Below are 21,200 nucleotides of genomic sequence, written 5' to 3' on the forward strand. Positions count from 1 at the left end.
TGGCAACTTTATTTCAAAATCCAAAAGCCTAGGGAAGTCTAAATAAAAGGGGACTTGATCTTCCTTAGGCAAACACTGATGTATCAGGTAGTCTGAATGGAGGAGAGGAATCTGCGCATGTGGCTTCTACCTTCCTTTTCCAATTCTGTCCCGGTCTGAAGACGACCATTATATTTAAAAGGATATCTTTACTCATAGTACAGGCACACCCCTCTCCCCAGCAAAAGACACTTTTGTGCCTCTTCCCTTTGTCCATCCTACTGGCTTGACTCACGCTCCATCTGCCTGTGAAGAACCTCCATCAGCCTATACCCCAAGCGCACTCCCAAACTCAGGTCTTCCAAACATCAGTGCTGCCATTAACAGCTGTGGGAAAAAGCTGACTGTTAAGAGTCAAAGCTGCAGAATCTGCATTCCCCATCTGCAAGAGAAATTTAAAACTACAAAATAGAAAATAGCAGAATATTTTTTTCTAACTATTTATTTGAATACAAGAGTGAATTTTGATTTAACTGTGATCACGCTTCTTCTGTGTTCACTCTGCATGACTATTTGAGTACTTGAATTTCACAAGTTTTTTAATATTTACATAAAGTGACTTGGAGCTTGACAAATATTCACTGAAAGCATCTGGGTATTGAACTGTCAATCTCCATCCATACTGCATTATTAATTACGCATGCCACTTCAGTAGAGAGCAAAACCAGCTACACTGGGGTTTGGTTTTCATGGATATTCACAGCAAAATCTTTCCAATCAATTTCAAGACCACAGTTTATCACAAGAAGAAACCTTCCCATCACCCTAAATCCCGAGGACATTTGAAAATTTTCCAGTCTGCTCCCAGATGCATTGCTAATGGAATAAATTAGATGAAATGCAGTGAATACACAATTCCTTGCACATTATCGATTTAGTTCTATCTGAATGTAAACTTTTGCAGAGTCACTGTGCAAGTTTCCTCCCTCACCAAAGCAAGGGCAAAGCATAACTCACTGCTGATACAACAAGCTCACAAAGGCTCTTGTTTATCATTGGATGTGGCTTCTCTCTTTTGTAAAAGGAATTTCATATGCTGAGACTCTTTGTACATATTTATAATGACTTTATTAAAAAAAAAAAAGAAAAATAACTGTTCACTGGGGAAAACAAACATCGGTTTTTATTTTCTCTCTAAAAATAGAGATAACAATATCCTTCCACAACTCTGATCCTTTTCCCATGGAAACCAATAGAAGTTTTTCATCAGGTGGCACTGGAGCAGAAGTCGCCTCCCTGTAGGTTTTCTGGTCTAAATGTCATGTTTGAGGAGAGGGCACAATTATTCAGCCCCACAAAATCATCACCACGACTTAACTGAGAGGGAACGGTATGACAGACTATAACAGCACAGAGCTGTGACTCGCACAGTGCCCAGCCCAGAAGAGGGACGGAAGGATGTTGTTTTAATCTAACAGCTGTGTAATAGTGGCCTGTAGGAAATTATTCAGTCTTACAGGAATTAAGCTGATCTTTGTTATGCTTCCAATAAATGTCCACAGCACAAAATTTCACCTTATATTCAGCTGATTAATCTTAACAGAGATGTGGAGCACTGGATGGTCCAGAGACTCAGGCACCCATGCACTCTCCGATACAGGCTCTTCCTGCAACGAAGGCCGAACACACAGAAAATCGCATCGCTGCGTTTTGTCAGTGATGTACCTGGTTCAAACAGCAAGAGGCTTTCAGTCTCCAAGGATACCCAAACAGCAACTTTCACGGGTTTCTGTTATAATAGGACAATAGAGGATTGCGGTGGGTTACAGGCACACAGGTGGCAGATACCATGGAAACACATCACCAGAGGGGCAGCCAGACATCTGCATAAGAACCGAAATACTGCCTTACATTAGAGGGGGAAAGTAAAAATAAAGACGGGACCCTTGAAATCAGGCAAAATAAAAATTAAGGAGCAGAAGTTCTCTAGCAAACTATGATGCCAGTGCAGGGATTCTTCCATGTGTACCAAAGCACCCAAGCATGAAGTCTTACCCCATGTTCTTTCCGAGTGTTTGGGCTGAAGCGGAACATTTCAGCTTTGTGATGATGCTAGCCCCTTCTTTCTTACTCAGATTGCCAACTGGGAAAGAACAGTCAATAAAGAAAAACATGTAAAGAAAAAGGAGGACTGTAAGGTCAGAAAAAAAATTCTTCCCCATACTTTCTGTTTGATTAGCTTCCTCCTTTCTCACCAACCAAAAAAGTAATGATTTTGAACCAGTGTATCAAATGCTATCTGTAGTTTCAGGCTCATATTGACTTTTTTATACACTTCTCCAAATACATTTTGCAGGAACATTCAGAAAAAGATCAGAATTAAAAATGTCTTTTCAAACACTTTGAAAGCAGATACCACCAATCCTTTAATTAATTGGCATTGCACTGAGAACTGAGGCTGGCCCTTTTCATAATAAATTTGAGTCTGCCTGCTGGCAGATTCAGTAATTTGCCCTTTTCCTGACAACTATACTAGACTATCATACATAACATTTTTATGTCCACCAAAAATCTTTCTACATTCCTTACTGAACTCTCTCCCCCACCCCATGAAGGCTCTTCACACCAGAGCTGCTAGATTCCTTGGCTTAGTTTCCCACTTTCACAGGATTCATTTGAGAAGAATCACATCACTTTTACTTTGGAAAGTAAAGCTTTTCCTCCTCTCTACTTCCTCATGTCTCTCAAGCCAGATTTGGACTATCTTCCTTGCTCAGGCACTGCCTCTCATCATTTCTCCTCTAGTCATACTTAACTATTATTTCCAAAGAAATGCTGAGCCTTAATCCTGTTACCATTAGCTCCTGTTTGCTTTAATTCTTCTCTCTGTGGAGCTTCACAGCAGGAGGGGAAGGTGGCAGCCAGTACATACACATAGGCTCATTTCCCCCAGGTACAGTTCTTCCTGATTATCCACTCAAGTGGGATTGTAACCTTACGGCCATTTCCATAGTAATGAGCATGGAAGATGCCACAATTGCCTAATGAGGCACTTTCTCTGGGCGTACAGCAAAAAGCAGAGGTTGTTTAGTGAAAGAGAAGGCTCCAGTGGAAGAAACAGCAACTCCATTTGCATGCAAGTGTCACCCTCAGCAGAGATGGAAATAGCAGCAATCACTTCCTCTTAGGATATGCAGTATGTTAATTTGCCTGTTAACAATACAAGGCATCTCCTCAAAGAGCCTTTTCTGAAGCAGAGGTGTTAACAATCAAGTCTCCACCATCACAGGTGGATTATCCAGCTTGTATATAAACCAAGCTGGCTCCTGAAGCAATGCAGCTGCTTCTGTATAATGCTGTCCTCAAGCTAGTAAGTCTTACTAAATCCAGTCTCTCCAGGGGGGCCTGTATCCTGATGCCCCAGCATTTCTGGTATCAACAATGCTATATGGGCGCAGTGCTGCATTAGCACAATTTTTCTGGTCCCAGGCAGGTCCTGGATGTGGAACGGCACTGTATTTTAAAGCCAGCAAGCCTTGCCTCAAGGGCTGTGCTGAGGACCATGCTGCAGAGATACCCGAATTTGCGATATGGTTTGGTTAGGACGTTAACTTCTCACCTAGTCAAATCGAATTTGACTTTAACCTCTCCCTGCCTCCCACTGCTCTCCCATAGGCTAGGAAATCAGAAAGTCTGACCACGAAAATTAGAAGAAAAACGTTCCCGAGATAAGCAAGTGTCAGTTCTAGGCTCACTAACATGGTCTTTCCCAAGTTCCTTGAGATTCAATTAAGATGACAACACATACAATTTCTAGAATCAAATGCAAAAACAAGGCTCCTGGGAAATGATGTTCTCCAACCCCCAAATAGATTTTTGGACATGTGGCTCTGAAGCACTGTTTTTGGAAGAGTTCTCACAGGTAATATAACAGCAATAACGTAACTTTGTCAAGTGACAACTTCAAGGAAGTTGTGGCGATGATTTAATGTGAAAAATCTCACCTGCAGTTTGAGCCAGAGGACAGCCTTTTTTCCAGTGTACCAGGTTATATACATGCAATGGTGAATTCACAGCATGCTTTACTTAGACATGCAACATTTACCTATACTAAAAGGACAGAAAAAAAGGAAACATTCTAGGCAGTTTATAACATGTATGTTCAAGAAAAAATCTAGCTTAGCCACGGAGGTTGCCACAACATAAAACATATCTTTCTCGCCTTTCAGGATAATGTTTCTGACTAGTAACAATTGTTTCACTGGTTGCTGGAGAAGCAGAGCTGGGAGAAAGACCAAGACAACAAGTCCACAGGCAACTAAATAGGTGTATGAGACATCAAAAGATTTTCCAGCTTTTTCTTGTCTCCGCACATGTCATTCCATGTGTTGGTATGCATTGGTTTTAATACACCTGGAAATGAGCAGAGGTGGTGCCGTCTTTCCAGCAACGCAGGGTGTCTACTGTGACAGAACGACAAAGAGGACAGGTCTTCTCCCTGTCAAACCAGAGGCAGAGGCATTCTTCACAAAACACATGCTGTGGAGACAAAAGAGCATCATCACAATGAGGACAGGAGATCCAGTCCTGTTTCTAAGTGTACACTCTCAGCCAGACAGCCATGGGAGCAAGAAACCATTCGAGTTCAGGTAGACAGTGCAGCTGATCAGCAACACTCAGCTGATATGAAAAATAAATCCCAATATTACTAGTACATCAGTTTCCCAAAGGTAATAACATGTTACTCTGTTTCTTCATACAGCAACAGAAAGAAATGTGAAAAAGGCCTGGGATAGCTGAACTAACAGAGTAGTTGAGAGCAGTAACAGGCTGTCACTCTAACCTTTTTTTTACTCTTTTTCCATGCCACGCACGCCTCACATCCCTGGCTTGTTTTACAAAGCTTTACTTAGCTCAGACAGTTCCCTTTCCTCTCCCCACTCCTTACTGCACTTGCCTCTTTCTGCTCATATCGCGCAGAAGTCAGTAGCTTCTACTGTCCCAGTTCCCCCTTCTCTGTACTGTCAGCTTTCACACCTTACCTTCTCCCCTCATTTCCACCCTAAGCCCCAACAGGATTCTCCCTCCAGCCTGCCTTGGATGCTAACAGAGAGATCAGGATGGATGACAGTCCAGCACTCAATCCCATTCAGCCCTAGACTGGAAGAGCAGGAATAGGGAGAAGAATGGAGTACTAGAAGCTATAAGAAGCTGAGGCCTCCTCGGCACACGTGGACTTGGCAGAAATGTTAGCCGTCAAAATCTTGACTCTGATTAGCACACAGAAAGACATGGGGCTTTCAGCTGCAAGCTTACAGCTTGACAGCATCTGCACAGGTGTTCACAGGAACACCTAGAGGCACATGCACGATGCACAGGCTACCTACCCGCTTGAATTGGATACCCCTGCTCCAAAGCATGGGAATGTTGAAGCTCTTCAAAAAAGGGCTCTAGAGCTTTATTTTGACATCATAAGAGAGCATATATCCCAATCCAATTCTGGTGGGAACTGGAAAGACAATCTTGGGGAAGCATCACCAGTCTCTCTCACAGCTAAGCAGTGCCTTCAGCCAGCCTCTGATATATGAACAAAACACATGGCAGTACGGTGCGTTTGAAGGGTTTTAGCAGCACCAGATTGGGAATACTGTATTACTCAGAGCATGCCATTCTTAAGCTTTTGTTTTTTTTCTCAGGGCTTACAAAATGAGAAACGGAACAATTCCCACGTACTGGCAGGGGTAACTTCTATATGCAGGAGAGCTACTTTTATTCCTGGCCAGGTGTTCAGAGGCCAGACCAATCCAGCCATGACTGCATGGTGCTGCACCTGTCTTAATGCACCCTATCAGGCTCATTCTGGATCTACGCCCCTCTTAACAGCGCTTAGAGTAATGCTCATAATTTGGCTGGCCTGTTGACTAGCCAGTATCCCCAAGGGTCAGATAAAAATGCCTTGCACTCTAGATCCAAGCTCTGGACTGCCAATTGGCAGTCCCTGGACTACAAGGCTGGTCTTTTCCATCTCAGTAGCTATGATCAGACTCTACAGCGCTAAGTTCCTATGGCTCAGCTATCATGAATCATTGGCTGACTGGAAGAAGGCAATAAATATCCACTAGGAGTTAGACCAAGACCCAGCAGATGATTTTATAAGTGCCTAGGCTAACCGTGCCGCTCCCCAGCTGCAGAGATTAAGCAAGTATACGCCAACAGGGGCACCTGATGTGGGAACATGGGGTACTTACCTGGCACATGAGGATCAAGGGTTCCCTGAATTCTGCCTGGCAAATGGCACAGATATCACCTGCCTCACTGCACTGCTGGCTGGTAGCACGAACTCCATAGGTCTGTTAAGCAGAGGGGAAAAAAACACACTCCTGTTAAAGGGTTTAAAGATAACCTGGTTTCTGGCTGAGCATATGCATAGACACTGCTTTTCACCCCTAGATTCCCTGCATTGCCTGGGAAGCAGGCCGGTGTTATGTCACTGCGTACAGGAAAGGATGATTTGGGGACCAGCGCACAGAACGTGGGGAGTCTGGAGTTCTGCGATCTCTGTTTTGTTTTCCCCTCGAGCTAACTCCACCTTTTAGTGCCTCCACTTGTGGAGCAATGATAATGAAATTTAATGAGCTCAACAGGGAGCTGAAAGGATTAATTCAGCATCATTTGCAGAGGTGTTTAGATGGTGGGAGGTATTATTATTATTAGCAAGTTAGACAATAGAAGAAAGGATAACAGCAGCAGCACCCAGAGGCTTCTCACTTATTTTTTAAAAAATAAGTGGAAGGTAAATGTTGCTTTTCCTGTTGTAGTAGTAATAGGGAAAACGGAAACATGCCGAGGAAAAATGACCAACCGAAGCCCACAGAATAAGCAAGTCAAGCTCTAACGAACTGTGATGATGTTCTGTTTTTTCCCTCTACAGTCTTGGGCTTTACTGCTCTGAAATATAGATCACAGTATTTCACTACAAGAGATCTAAATCTCACTACTGTATAATGCCATGCCTGGGACAATTTCTGCATGCTGTAGTATCTATTTATTTTAATACCACTGCACATCAGGCACAACATATCTCTATTTAAAGTCTCTCTTACACTCCACAGTTCAAAGTTTTATCAGCTTCTTAAGGTTTTGGCATCAGTGGATTAATCCATATTACACAGGGCTTCCAATCGGACAAAACAGACCAGCGTTACCACTGCCGGGACAGGGCAGATATCAGAAAAGGTTCCTAACACCCTGGACAAGAGATACTAGCTTTTCTCAGCCATGGGCTGAGAAAGTTATTTTCTTTGATGATCCTGATGTGCTGAGCAATTATCAACCCCATCATTCATTACTAACAAGATTCCACCTACGATACTGGCCTAACACATGTGTCTACTTACCTGTGCGGTGCAAAGGACTTTCAGTGCCTTCCGGACACTTCCCACACGACCACAGATGTCAAAAGACTGCAATAAAGACATTCAATTTCAGACACTTTTTACAAAATGTGTGTGTGCATGTGCATACAGTCCAGAAACTCAGGAAACCTGTGGCCCAGTTTCTCCAAATGGATACTTGGAGGGAACAAAGAGCCTAGACAACAACAGTGCCAAAAAAGATTTCATGGTGATCAAGAGATGTGTAATAAATGTGAACTGACAGTGCAGCAGGGTAGCCAAAAACCCTGGTAACAACAGGCTGCAAGTCAGGGACTTTACACAACAGAAAGGGAGGCAGCAATTAGGGAGTTGGGATAGGGTAAGCTGCCTGTCCCCACTAGGTAGAAGAGGGCTAAAATGGACCCATTCTCACCCTGGGAACGGAGCACCTGAGAAGCCCAGAAGTGAGGCTAGAAAACCCTGCAGCTCGCTTGAGAGAGAGGGAAGGAAGGGCAGGCTTTTTACATAGAAGAGAGAGAAAACTGCTTTTCTGAGCCTCTGGGGAAAAGGGGGATTTCCAGGGCAGTGAGGATCTGCCACACAGCCTGACACTACAGGGTCCAGATGATATTAGGAGAGAAGGAGTGGGAATTGCCTGTCCTTCTGCAGAGAGTGATTTAGTAGAGTGCTGTGATTAAATACTACCAAGAGAAGAAAGGCCTGAGGAGAGAGAAGGAGTAAGGCCAAGTTGCTCCCATCTGCTCAAAGAGTGAGAAACTTCAAATGCTGGGAAGGGATCCTGCATCTTGGTACCTGCACATGCCCAAAGACGGCCAAAGGCAGGCACAACACCAGGTCCTTTTCCTTCCCCCTCCCTCAATTGCCTGGCAAACATGATGTAACTGCATCTGAAGAGCAGTGATCATTCTGGGCTCTGGACTAAGAGCAGTTCAGAGCAGGGCAGAAAATGAGGCTGCAGAAAATGAGGCTGCAGAAAATGACTTATGAAAAGAGACTACAAGACATGTAAATATTTACAACTTAGCTAAGCAGCACAGAAGCGGGGCGGGGTGGGGGGGGAAAGATGTTAAACTGCCTACAAATATCAAGATGCTCAGCAGAGAGGCAAGAGAGGAGATATTCAGCATTCTTAAAGTGAAGACACGGTACAACTAACAAAAGGAAAACAACTTCAAAACCTAATTTGGTATGTCAGCTTCATCTTCCTTACCTGCTGGTGGGACACACTAAGAACTAGGCAAGTGTAAAGAAATGGTTGTGCAAAGAACAGAGGAACAGCTCTGCATTAGTTAGGAGAGGGGCCAGATGACATAACAGGACCTTTCATTTCTAAGGGTGAGAAGCGGCCAGGAGGGCAGGGGAAGGTGCGATGCAGAATACGCAGAGCTGTAGTGGACTAGCACTATGTCGGCACCAAAATGCCTCAAATTGGCTTTCTATTTTTTTTGTTAGAATGATTAAGTGGGCTCACTGCAGGGAATGTCAATGAGATCATCATGCAATTGATATGGAATCAAATGAAAGCACCAGTAATGCTTCCAGTCAGCATGTAAAAAGGCTCCCAGGGTCCTTCCAGTAATGCTTCCAGTCAGCAACTAGCACTTGAGACTGCAGCCTGCTACAGATATTTTAGTTACTAACAAGGATATGGATCAGCTCTCTCCCACAGTCCAATTCACAGCTTTTCCTGGATGCTTATTAATGTGACTTCTAACGCTTTTTCTCTGGCTCTGATGACTCCTATTCTCTCAGTCCATTCCCCCTCCCCACCTTTTTACTTCTGGAGTTTCCTGTACCCCTAGAGATGCATGTTTCAGTAATCTATTTGCTGCCAGTTTGCCTCCCCACCTACTGAAGTCCATGTTGCATCAGCCATCTTTCTAGCAATAGGATTGCAACAATCAGGTTCACAGCTAGTCAGTGCTCTCTTCAAGCCAATGGAAGATCAGCTTCCATCAAGCCAATGGAAGATCAGCTGTAAAATTGCCACCATCAAACCCCTTCAAACTCTTCCAGTGACTGAGATAGGGTTCAACTCACAGTCCCTGCTGAGGCAAAGCAAAAACCTACTGTTACACTACTCGGCCAATTTTTTCCCCAATATCACTCTTACCCTCAGCAGGATGCTTCTGTTCAAAGCGGGGGAAAAAAAAGACCCGATGCCCTAACTTATTAACATCTGGGATTTCTTTGCCAAAATCAGACTGTGCTATGCTTGCACAGTCCACATAGGGACACCAAGATGGCCCCCACTGGCTGCGCTATATACAATCTTCTGAAAGTTGAACCTGCCCTTTGAATAGAGAGAGGGGTTGCAGCCCAGTGTGAGGCCTGGATTTTTGCCAGGAGCACAGAAGGTCTGAGTGCCAAATTGGCTTCTGTGGTTTTTTTTAATGTGGTTTGTGGCTTTGCTAACGTGGACTCCTTTGGGTATACTTTCAGTATCTCAGGCAAGGAATTATACTTGCAACTCTTGCGATTGTAAATGGGATACCTGCACCTAGCATTTCACGATCTGTATTGGAAGAGTGTGCTCCTGCTTTTCTCCCTCACTTCCAAGCAAAGCCACCAAAACATAGAGGTCTAATCCTCACCTGAACACAGCTGTGGCACTGGGAAGTTGCCACACAATGACCCGGGACAGCTTCCTGGACCTATCACTTTTCAGTATGTCTGTCCATCCATTTACACCTCTGATGAACTGCATGAATTAGAGGAAGGAACATGTATATTAAAGGTGTAAACAGCAGCCAAGTCACTTTCACACAAGCGTGTCCTACGCTCCTGATTCTAAGTCACAGCCAAGGCCACTAGATAGTTCTCCTCTCTTCATACAACTTCTAAATAACAGATCAGGTGAACTTTTCAAGATGAGGTTGTTTTTTCAACCAAAATTATCACTACACAACATCAAGCTACTCCCTAAAGAACTACTTACTCCTTCAGGTCAGGGCAGCACATTAATAAGCCTTAATGTACTTGGCCAGACCAGCCTCACCTGGGGTCTCCACCCACACACCCTGCCCATGGGTCTAGGAGCCCTGTTTAAACTCAGTCCTGAGCCTTTACTTCCTGCCTAAGTTATGCTATAGGAGTGCCTGGCCTCCAGCTCAGGAACAGCCACACCTGTGCCTAGTCATAGCTTCTATTAATCTGGGCCCCAAACTGGGGACTGAATTCACAGCTTTATCCTGAGTCTCCTTCATTGCTATAGACCTACTCAGCAATTTTTGGACTGTCTGACCTATGCTGCCCTTGCCAGATCTGATCCTGACCTGCAGAATGACTTCCTGGTTTAACCTCATGCTTGCTGCATTCCTATGACCTTGTCTGAGGATCTGGACTCTTGGTTCAACCTAGTTACCATCTCTGAGCCTGCTCTGCTCACCTTGCTGCTTCTTGGCACTTTGATGCCTCTTCCAGGCACAAGAAACTGTATGTAGGACTGCAGGTAAGCACCCCTTCCTCAGGTGTTACCCTCTTTTCACAAGAAAGGACATGGGAAAGAGCACGTGAAATGTCTTTATACTGTGATCTGGATCTCTGACCCTCACAAGGCCAGAAAGACATGCAGGGTTGGATTTTTCTCCTCCAGAGAGGACTCAGACAATGACACCTTTGAAACAGGAAACTGAACTCTCTACTATAACGCACATTAGCTCAGAGAGCTGGCAAAGTGTAGTTGAGAGAATGGATGAGTATGCAGGGGACCACTGTGGGCTCAGTGTTCCTTCTAGCCTGGCACTGTTCCCTCTGTTTCTGGCTTGACTGCAGAGCTGCTGTGATCAAGTCATCCTACTTCCTGTGACTTTCTCTATCATGCCTACAAAAGTTATAAATTCTGCAACAGCAGAGGTTGCATTGATGCACTTCTATACAATGTATAGCTGCAATTGCAGCTAGACCTCAGATGAGAGCTATAGCATGGTTCAGGAATCTGTCAGTTCACCTTGTCTCCAGGATGCTCAAACACATACCCTTTTCTCCCAGTACTTCAGTCTGCTTCTGCAAGCCTATAGCCCCTTTGTCTTAGGCAGAGACAAGCATCAGGGCTGCAGCAAACTTGACTCATTTGGCACCTTCCTCAGAGGGATTCATAACACAGGTGCTTCTTTTGTTTGCCTCAGCTACTGCTCTTGCTTCTAGGTATGGCGACATACAACTATAAATACATTTTGATTTACATAAAACATGCAATTATTTATTGACCTCAGACTTAGGACTTGCTTAAAAAAAAAACCTCATGCCTTTCACTGACAATTGTATATGCAAATTTTTAAATTGTGCTTCTAACTTGCTTTTTTTGAGGAAAACTTTCACTGTATTTGTCTATCACTGGAACACTGGACTTGTATCAGCCAGACTGGGACCTAGATTTGCACCAGAACTACCCATTTCCTCTAGGTAGGACTCAAGTCCCCTGCTCTGCTTGCTGTATTTGGTACTGTGGGTGACAATACCTATTCTGCCTCAAAAGACAGAGGAAGGTTCAGAGGGAAACACTGAACTGACTGCAACCTTCCTTTCAGTGCTGCATTTGGAAGCTTAGACAGCTGAGCCCCTTGCTTCTGATATCAGTGCTCCAAGGACTCCCATTTTCTTCCAGCCTTTCTGGAAAGGCACTAGGAAGCAGCAATAACTTCTTCAACCTGATGCAACACTGCATGAGCAGTAATAGATCTTCCTGTGGCTTTCAATGCCCACACAGTGGTGATGCAAAATGCTTTTGGCAACTAAAGCACATGCTGCCCCTACTTGCTGCATCTTCCCTTTCTGGGTGGTAGTGGCAATAGTCAAAAGGTATACTTGTTCCACTCAGCTCTTCTTTTTGCTCTGGCCAGGGAGCTGTAGCAAGGGCAGAAACAGATTATTCATGAGGTGTTCCTCACCTTGCAGAGGCTATACAGGATGATCAGGATCCCACCTAGGAAGTAGCTGCTTGATGGATCATCTCCCATGATGTATTTGTACCATAACTGGATGGGGACAAGAGAGCGGAACAGCTGGCTCAGCTCTTCAATAACCAAATAAAACTTTCCCTGTAAAAAAAAAAAAAAGTGATACGTGATTTTTATCACTATCAGGAAGCTAAATGAAGAGAGGATTTTGAACATGCAGGAGTTAAAGCTGTAGAAAGAGCCCCAAAGAATGGGCTGCACCTTCTGTAAAGCTTCACCAAAGCTGTCCTTGCCTTCTGGTGCTCACTCCAGTTAGAAAGCCTTCCTTCAACGGAAGACACCTGCAAAGTAACACCAGCTCCCTCCTGGCTTACTACAACTGCTAGGTGCAACAATTGACATAGAGATGACATGGTAGGAAAAGCTAACTCAAAGCACCTAAGACAAGGACTGGGAAGCTGGCTACCTAAGTTTATCTGACTTAGGGTCTCCCATGCTGATGAAGAACTGCTTGCGTTCTGTCCCACCCTGTTTGAAAGGGAGAACTGATGCCAGGGTAATAGGTTGGGACAAGCTACAAGCACAGAACTAGCCATAAGCTGTAATGATGTTATCCAGACTAAAAGATTTGTTTTATGTCAACATTCTCCTATTTGATGGAGGAGGGGAAATTCCCCTAACTTTGCTGTGTTGTCCCAATTAGCTTTGTCATCAGTGATGTCATCACAGGTCAGTCACTAACTGGTGAGACCTGAAGAGGGGATTAAGTCCTCCACAGGCCATGAGGAGAGCCACAGCCAGCGCTCTTCCCCTGGGTCTCCGATGAGATCACTCGGCAGGCCATCCTGCTGCATCGAACAAATCGAATCCTTCGGAGAGCTCTGGCATTCTCATGATCTCATATCCCTCGGGACAAGGAGTGAGGTCACACCAGCGGTTGCTAACAGACTGGTGCTGCTTTCTTCTTCTTCCCCATCCCCTCCTCCTTGTTAATCCCAGGTGGCATCACATAGCAGAAATGTAACAGCAACAATCTGGGGTCCTAAATGCAAGCAATTTATTAAATTAGCACAGAGGGCTCTCTCCAGCCTCATGCTTCGATACAATCATCATTTATTTTTGGAGCCCCTGTGACAGAGGGTCGCAGGCTGCTAATGACTATGCTGTTGCTTCTTCCCTTTGCACAGGCAGCTTTCTGCCCCCTCTGCAGCCAGCTCTGATGAAAGCTACCAGCAAGCCAACAGCAGCAAACTGCTTGCTTTCTCTCACTTCTTCCTCCCACTAGACTTGCACTTTTTTCAGCCTTGTTTTCCTAGCAGGCTGTGCTGGGACAAGTCAGTGCTGCTTTTCTTATTGCATCAGAAGGAGTTTCTGTCAAGCATTTGGGGCAATTCTGTGGTCCTTTTCTCTGAAGCCTGAAATCTTGGTAAAACTCATTCTTCTACCGCAGAAGCTTTTGAGGCACTGCAACACTACAGCCCACAGCTAGATTTAAGGAAAGGTGGGTCATAGAGGCAGCCCTCGAGGTCCAGGCAGGCTGCCAAACTACAAGAGGCAGAGCGGCTGTAAGATGCACCTGCAGCAAATGAAAAACTTTTTTTTTTTTTTTAAACTACAGAATCCCCATTCCATACAAAGCTTCCACAGTTTCCTTCTGTTGTCTAATACCAATCTTCAGTTTTCATTGGTAACTGCAGGGTATCAGGATTTCTTAGCAGCTAATACTTCTTAACACCCTGACAAGAGTGCAGAAACAGCTTTAATGGATGCATACCCCCACCCAGCCCATTAACACCATCCACTTGACCGTGTAAGAGAGGCCTGCTGATAAGCTTACAGTGAATACAGCTAGGGTGGGGGAAGCTCGGCAAGGACAGCTGAAGAGAATTTCAGCGGACTGCTGCTACAGTTAAAGGGTGCAAGGCTTGTCAGAGACCCCAGGCCACCGCCCTGCATGAGTGCAACACCAGCCGCCTTTTTAACCAGGAAAAAGTGCCTGGAAATTCAGAACTATCTACAAAGGGCTGAGCCAGAAATAAGCGGGGTCCTTCTCCTGAAACAGAAGCTTAGAATACAAGGTGAATTCCCTGCACCTTCAGCAGTGAAATTTAGCCTTCTGAAACCAACTTATTGCAAGCAGCACCCCTCTCTCCTAAATGCACTCGGTGCTCTGTTCTGTCTTCTGCTTTTCAGCTTTATTACATTTTGGCTATCTGGGTTGAAATTTTCCAGGCCAAATGCTTGTCTCAAGCTGAATTTTTGTCCGAAAGCTTCAGCTAAAGCATTTCAGCTATTTTCCAAGATTGGGAAAAATCATTGTTAATTAAACATGAATATAATTATTTCTCCTGTGATCTCTGGTTTGGAACAAGAGCTTGAAATAATGCAAGGGCTGCCTCTCTGTTGGGTAACTTATCTCTTCCTGTTTCATAAAGATCTATGGAAATCTAGGCAGCTTACAAACCTGGGAATCTTCTCTTGAACGCACTCTATAGAATAAGCAGATCTCTGTGGTGACAATCAAGGAAAGCTATCGGTGGTGAGCCTGTTGCAGCCACAGTGCATGACTGGATGGTGCAGGAACCAGCCCCACAGAGCAAGTGAGCGTGTCCCCGTGCTGGACCACAGAGACTATACAGGATATCACTTAAAATTACAGCTCCTAGTTGGGGTAGAGTCAGACACTGGAACAGAGTCTCTGCTTTGCTTGCAACAGGCTGGAGTTAAGCCTGACTACAATGAAAAAAGAACATGAAGCCTGAGTAGCGATGATGGAGGTGGGAGAGAGAAATCAGGATGAGGAGGGGCATGGGGCTGGGGATGAAAGGTGGCGAGGCCCGAGAACTGACCACTGCCAAGGCAGAGGAACGAGGGGAGACAGGAGAGGTGAAGCAGGCTGTAACAAGGCAGAGGTCCACAACCACCAGAAAGCACCAGGCTCCAAACATCCAAATATTGGCATACCTCCCTAGCACAATCTTACCTTGCCTTCTCTGTTGGCTCAGTTTTTTGTAAAAGCTGACAGCCTACTGCTACCAAATGCTCCATGAGCAGAAGCGGCCAGGGTCTGTGCTGTGGGTCGAATTATACCAACTCTGCTGATGAGCCACGTCATGCCACACAGGGAAATCTCCGGTTACTTTTGTCCAGAATGCTTTGTTACGTTCAGTGACTCCCTCTTCTTCCACTTCCTTTACCACATTAAAAGACCGTTCCTATATTTTAAGTCAAGCATTCATTTGGGAGGAGCAGAATTCGGGCTTTCCATACAATCTCAATTCTCCTTCTGTATATACAATACTATGTAGTCTTTAATGATGTGAACAAGTACTATTTTTTCATAGTGAGCGGTACTCGTTAAGTATGTGACTAGCATTCTATTACATTCTCATTAATTGGTGTCAAATCTGCATCCTATCACTTCAAGCTATTCCAACTCTGCTCCGAGGAGAAAATTACTAACATTTCCTCAATCTTTTTTATGATATCACCACTACAGTATAAGATTTTTAACAGTAACTTATTTTTACTCTGTTGGCTGAAGTAAGAGGCAGCTATCATCTGCGTTTTCTAAATGAAACCTTGAGATATATGAAGAGCAAGGTTAAAAGTAACTTATTTTTTGGAGTCCAAACTGAGATGTCTGGGATTGGACTTTTTACAAAGCACTTAATTTTATAGATCATGTTACCATTAAAAAGTTAAGTCACTGACTTCAGTTTGCAGCTGTAGATGACTTTCCTAGCTTCACATAGGAACTATTTGGCAAAGAAAAGGATGGAATTCAATTCTCCAACGTAACATTCAACTTTAACTTTCAGAAAATTCTTCTTTTTCTGATGGTCTGTCTTTATTCCCTTTATTCCCTATAAACTTCTCAATTTATACAACAGCTTTCAGTACATCACCTTGTTTCATCTGCAGGGCACAGTATATCCTGTTTGGTGATGGATGAAGAAATGTTACAGAAAAATAACATGGGATCATGTAATTAAACTAAATCACAATACATACACACACCAAGGGGAGCAAATAACAGTTGCAGAAGCAATGCTAATTCCCACATATCCTAACTAAGCATTGACTTTGTAATCTCTTTTGACATAAGGCTTTGCCTAACAGTGCATGTGTGCCTCCACAGAAGGAAACAGAAAGACACGCTAAGTTTTTAAACAGTGTAATTAAAATGGGATGTAAGAGAAGTGAGAGAAGTTGCAATGAGGCAACTGTAAGTTGTGATTAGCATTCAAGGGAAGTTCCAAGTCTCACTTGTTCTGCTGCCAGCAGCATTAGGACATATTCTGAAACAGGAAGATGCTAGGAAAACTTTTGAGACCTGCTGGCAATTTGGATGGGAGGAGAGCATGCTCTTCCGAGATTGCAGGTCATGTTGCCAAAGCAAGAAAGTGTTGGGTAGGAGCAGTAAACAGGATTGTGGCACAGAGGGGGCTGGTGCAAATCCATGCAAGACTAATTAGGACTAACGCCAAGGCGGAAACAGGGAGAATGAGGCTTTTCATACTAGTTATGTATGAGAAAACCCACCCTATGTGAGATATGTCAGTGCATGTAATTTCTGAAGGTCACATTTCAGATGTTTCAAACTAGCCAGTTAAACTTGAAAGGTATCTAAGAGCAATGAGTCCCTTTTTAAAAGTTTAATAGCAGTGACTTTCAAAGGGTGTTAGGGAGAAGGACAGGAGAGAATCCCAGTTCCTCATTACCTAGTCCTATACTTCAGTCAATCTTTTTCTTTCCTGAGTAATAAATCCCACACTTCTGTCACTGGGACTCACCTGTCCCAGCCTGCAATGAGAAAGTCTTTGCAGAACCATCACACGGTTCCTAGACTGTGGCTCTACAAGGCTAGGACTGTTGTCTAAGAGGAGCAAATATATTTGAGTGAGTTCTTCCCCAAGAGCATCCAGGTGATCCTCAAGGAGGATCTATCAAGGAAAGGAAAAGAACCCATAACTATCACCTTTCTAGAAACGTTGCCTTAGCCACACTCTACGAAAAGATTAAGATTACCTTGCATATCACACAGTACAAAAGAGCACAGCCATGGAACAGGAAGATCTTTGTCTTTACCTGGATATTTTTTGTAACATATCATCTATGTGCCCATTTGCAGCACTCAAAGAGTTTTGCAAATGCTTCTGTATTTTTGGTCAGCAGCTTTCTGAGGATTCAAAGGCTCCAAGAGACCTTGTTGTCTGACCTCACACCAGAAGAATGTAATACACCAGCTTCTCCCTGTTAAATGATACATATGTGGCCCTATGACAAAAGAGGGGCTGCAGGGATATTAGAAAAAGGCTGCTGCCATCACAACTAACATAACCTCCCTCCGGCACCCTCTCTTCTAATGTGAGCTCTCTGGAGGAGGCTGTGGCCTAGAGAAATTGCTGTGGCAGCAGCAAGCTGTTCCAGCTTGCTCTCCTTCCCTAGCATCTGGAGGGACTGACTTGTTCAGATGGACTGTTCTATGCAAACACTTTGTGTAGAAGAGCTGGTTGCTCGAGGAACACAAACCTTCTACACCTACAAGTCAATTGTGCTGCATATCCTCAAAACAACTCAGTGCATGATGGATGTAGGGTCAGTCTGCTGAGTGAAAAAGGCTAGGCCCCAGGATTTTGGACCATGGTATCCCATAGGTAGGGAGCTCTGACGCAGAGAAGATGGAGGCAGGCTGCAGAATAATCCTAATCCTTGTAAGGTAAGTAACTGCTCATTCTCCTTTCAGTAACTGGCTAATTATACATGGATGTGCACAGAGACAGAAACAGGTGGTGATGTGATAACCAAAGTAACTGTGTACATGCTCACATGCCATTCAAACATAGAAAAGGGCTGGCAATGTTCAAAATTATGTCTTATTAGCTTCAGACTCAGAATATATGAAGTTATCACAGATCAGCTGACATATGGTAAGATAGTACCTTAAGATAGCTTGCTTCAGTCAAATGATCCAAATCAAACTGCCTTCTGTAAAAGACATTCTGGTATTTCACTTATGTCCAAGATGCCACTTCAGAAGGAATATGGAGAGCTTAATGTGCCAGTTTACGTGGTGAAGCTCTAACCATCCCCACTAGCAAACATCTGATGCATCTGAAAAAGGTATCTATCTGGTCCAAAGCCCAAGGGTAAAACTATGTAAAGAACAACTGCTCATATAGACCAACCAGCGTTGCTGAGATAATACTTTAAATAAAAAATTTTTAAAAAAGCATTTTCATGGATTAACACAGTGAGGAGTCCACAGTACCAGGGTTTGATGTACACTTGCCACTGACACCATTTGCACAGCACAAGGGAAAAACTTCATGCATGGTCAGCATCACTGTAGACTAGTAAATTAATGTGCAATGTCTAGATCCAGCTTTCCAAAAAAGTTACAAGCATTTATTCAAATAGTAATTTCACATTATGCTTTTAAAACAAACAGGTGTTACGTGTTTTCCCTTTGAATTGTCAACCTTCTCCTTGAAATGGAGCTTCTAGGTTCCCTGGTGCTCTTGTAACTTTGATGTACCCTTGTATCAACAGCATGCAAAGAAAAATCTTACTCAGGGCTTTTTTTTTTTTTTTTTTTAATGCACCAGCAATTAGGACCCTTAGACAAAAGTGTGTCCCTAGTACCTGTCTCTCTCCCCTATACCCGCTGGGTTCTTGCATTGGTCTCTCCTTCAGTTTTCCTCCTCTCTCCCCCATCCCCCATCTTTCACTCCATTCCCCAGGATGTCAGCTGAGATTGCTGACAGCAGCATGAGGAGGGGATGGGAGACTTGCAGGCACCTGGGATTTCCTAAACAGAAATCTTTGGCAACTGTGTCTTTTTATTATTTATTTCCTTATTTTTAATTCCACCCACCTCAAGCTGTCATTCCTTAGCACTGAAAATGAAAAGCTGCCATTTATGTGTGTACAACAATGGAAGCCTCTGCAGGCCACATGGCTCCTGCAGTGTAATTTACTTTAATTCATTTTATATTGAACCAAATGATCTTATTTGCCTTTTTTAATGGAGAGGCCTCAAGCATGCAGGGTGGGAGCCAAGCCCCCCCTTCCCAAGGAAATTATGAGGCCAGCTGCTATTAAAACTTGTACTCAGCTTTGGGCACAAGTCATCACAGCTCATACTAGCCTTCTAGCTGGAGGAGGAAGGGATGTCTTTAGCTGCAGGTCTGCTCCTTCTCCCACACACTCCCACTGACTGCAGAGTTACGAGACTGGACCCTGATGTTGGGACTACCTTTCCTTTTCTGCTGCTTTAAAAGTCACTCCCCCATTCACTAGCTCTTCCTTCTTTACCTCCCTTCCAACCTGTTGTAGAGTTTCACAGCCTCCCACGGCATCCCCAGTTTCCAAGCTGGTTTGGAACTTGGGAAAGTCTGGGATCATTTTGTCAAATTTGCATTCTCCCCTCATTTTTTGGAGGGGTTGCTGACAGGGATATTTCACTTCTGAGGCATTCAAGCTTGCAGAGCTCTGGCTAGTTGTATCCAGATGACACATGCAGCCTCGCAGTCTTCATGCTTCACACTTCAAGCACTGACTATCATTTTGGTTTCTGTCAACCACCTCTGGGCCTGAAATGATGTTTCCTGCTCTCCGAGTTTAGATTGCAAAGATAAACCTCTTTTTCTGCTCTTTAATGTTAGCTTGCTTTTCTCAGATATAGCATCAATTCATGCTTTAATAAATCTCACGAGTTGCCACTTCAGTTTTTTCTTCTAAAATCACACTGGATCCCAGACAGTTCTTGATGTCATCTTAAACCAAACACTGCCCTTCCTGTGACATGGCCATACTAAAAATACATGACCCAGGTACCTCAGACTGGGAGAACTGAGTGCTCTAGCCCACATTTTTCATCTGTTCACTGTTAAAATGAAAAGATGCATCTAACTCAGCTAAGCAGGGTTTGGTGCTGTATACTATTTTCAATAATGACCTTGATAATGGAACAGAGTATGCTTATCAAACGTGCAGTTGACATTAAAGTGAGAAGGGCTGTAAACATGCTGAAGGGAAGGATTATAATCCAAAACGATCTTGACAGCCTGGAGAAATGGTCTGGAAAACACACGGGTGCAATTCATTAAAGAAAAATGAAGCATTTTTTTTAATACATAGAGGCACGAATAATTAATTGTGCAAATAGAATAAGAAGCAAGGCAGCAGATTAGGCAGTACATTTGCAGGAAAAAGACTGAAGGATTATAAAAGATGGCAGTTTGGACATGACACAACAATATGCTCTTGCAAAAAAAGACAAATGCAGGAATGCAAGAAGCAACGGTATTCATACGCAGGGCCTGTGACGTAGCCATTCCACTCTCTCCGACATCAATGAGACCTCTGTAGGATTATTGTTCCAGGTATTGAAAGAAATTAAAGACAGTCCAGAAGAGAACTATAAAAATGACTAAAGACCTGGAAAGAATGATCTCTGAGAAAAGAATAAAACAAACAGGGGTTGTTCAGTCTACAAAGAAGAGTGAGAGGGGTTGTGAAGACTGTCTTTGATGTATAAAAGAGAAAGAAGAGAATCTGATTTTGCTCTAATCACAATATGGACAGGTAAGAGACTTAAATTGAAGGACATTCAGAGAAGATGCCTCGCACTGGAAAAACTACGAAAGCGTTAATAAAAACCACATAATACGCGGAGAAGACTAGAAGAATCTCAAGGAGCAGCATGAAAAGCCAGACTAGCTTTGGAACCTCCGAAACAAGGAAAATCTGAAGAGACTGCTCAAAAGCTGAGTGCAGAACTATCGCAGGCCCTGAGACCCCATCCATGGGCAAGTTCCGCTGTCCACTACTAACTGCCAGCAAGAAGATACTGCAAGGAAGCTCAACATAAAGTACCTCTATTCCATTCACAGCCGTGCTGAACTCCTTCCCTGACAGT

General features: G+C 43.8%; 1 protein-coding gene across 6 annotated transcripts in view; it reads right to left on the minus strand.

Moving 5' to 3' along the window:
• Positions 1-1,135: 1,135 nt before the first annotated feature.
• Positions 1,136-21,200, minus strand: part of RNFT2 (ring finger protein, transmembrane 2) — a 33,854-nt gene continuing 13,789 nt past the window's right edge. For 4 of the 6 annotated variants that reach the window (XM_068911228.1, XM_009674923.2, XM_009674921.2 and 1 more), the window contains exons 8-11: positions 12,266-12,415; positions 7,377-7,442; positions 6,228-6,329; positions 1,136-4,518 (exon numbers count right to left, since the gene is read on the minus strand). In XM_068911228.1, coding sequence (XP_068767329.1) covers positions 4,384-4,518; positions 6,228-6,329; positions 7,377-7,442; positions 12,266-12,415 — 453 coding nt within the window. In that variant the 3' untranslated portion in view covers positions 1,136-4,383. The remainder of the gene's footprint in view (positions 4,519-6,227; positions 6,330-7,376; positions 7,443-12,265; positions 12,416-21,200) is intronic. The other 2 variants (XR_011135114.1, XR_011135113.1) reach the window with 1 other exon arrangement.

The sequence above is a fragment of the Struthio camelus genome, chromosome 17 (assembly GCF_040807025.1).
Source record: "Struthio camelus isolate bStrCam1 chromosome 17, bStrCam1.hap1, whole genome shotgun sequence".
In the NCBI taxonomy this organism is placed as follows: Eukaryota; Metazoa; Chordata; class Aves; order Struthioniformes; family Struthionidae; genus Struthio; species Struthio camelus.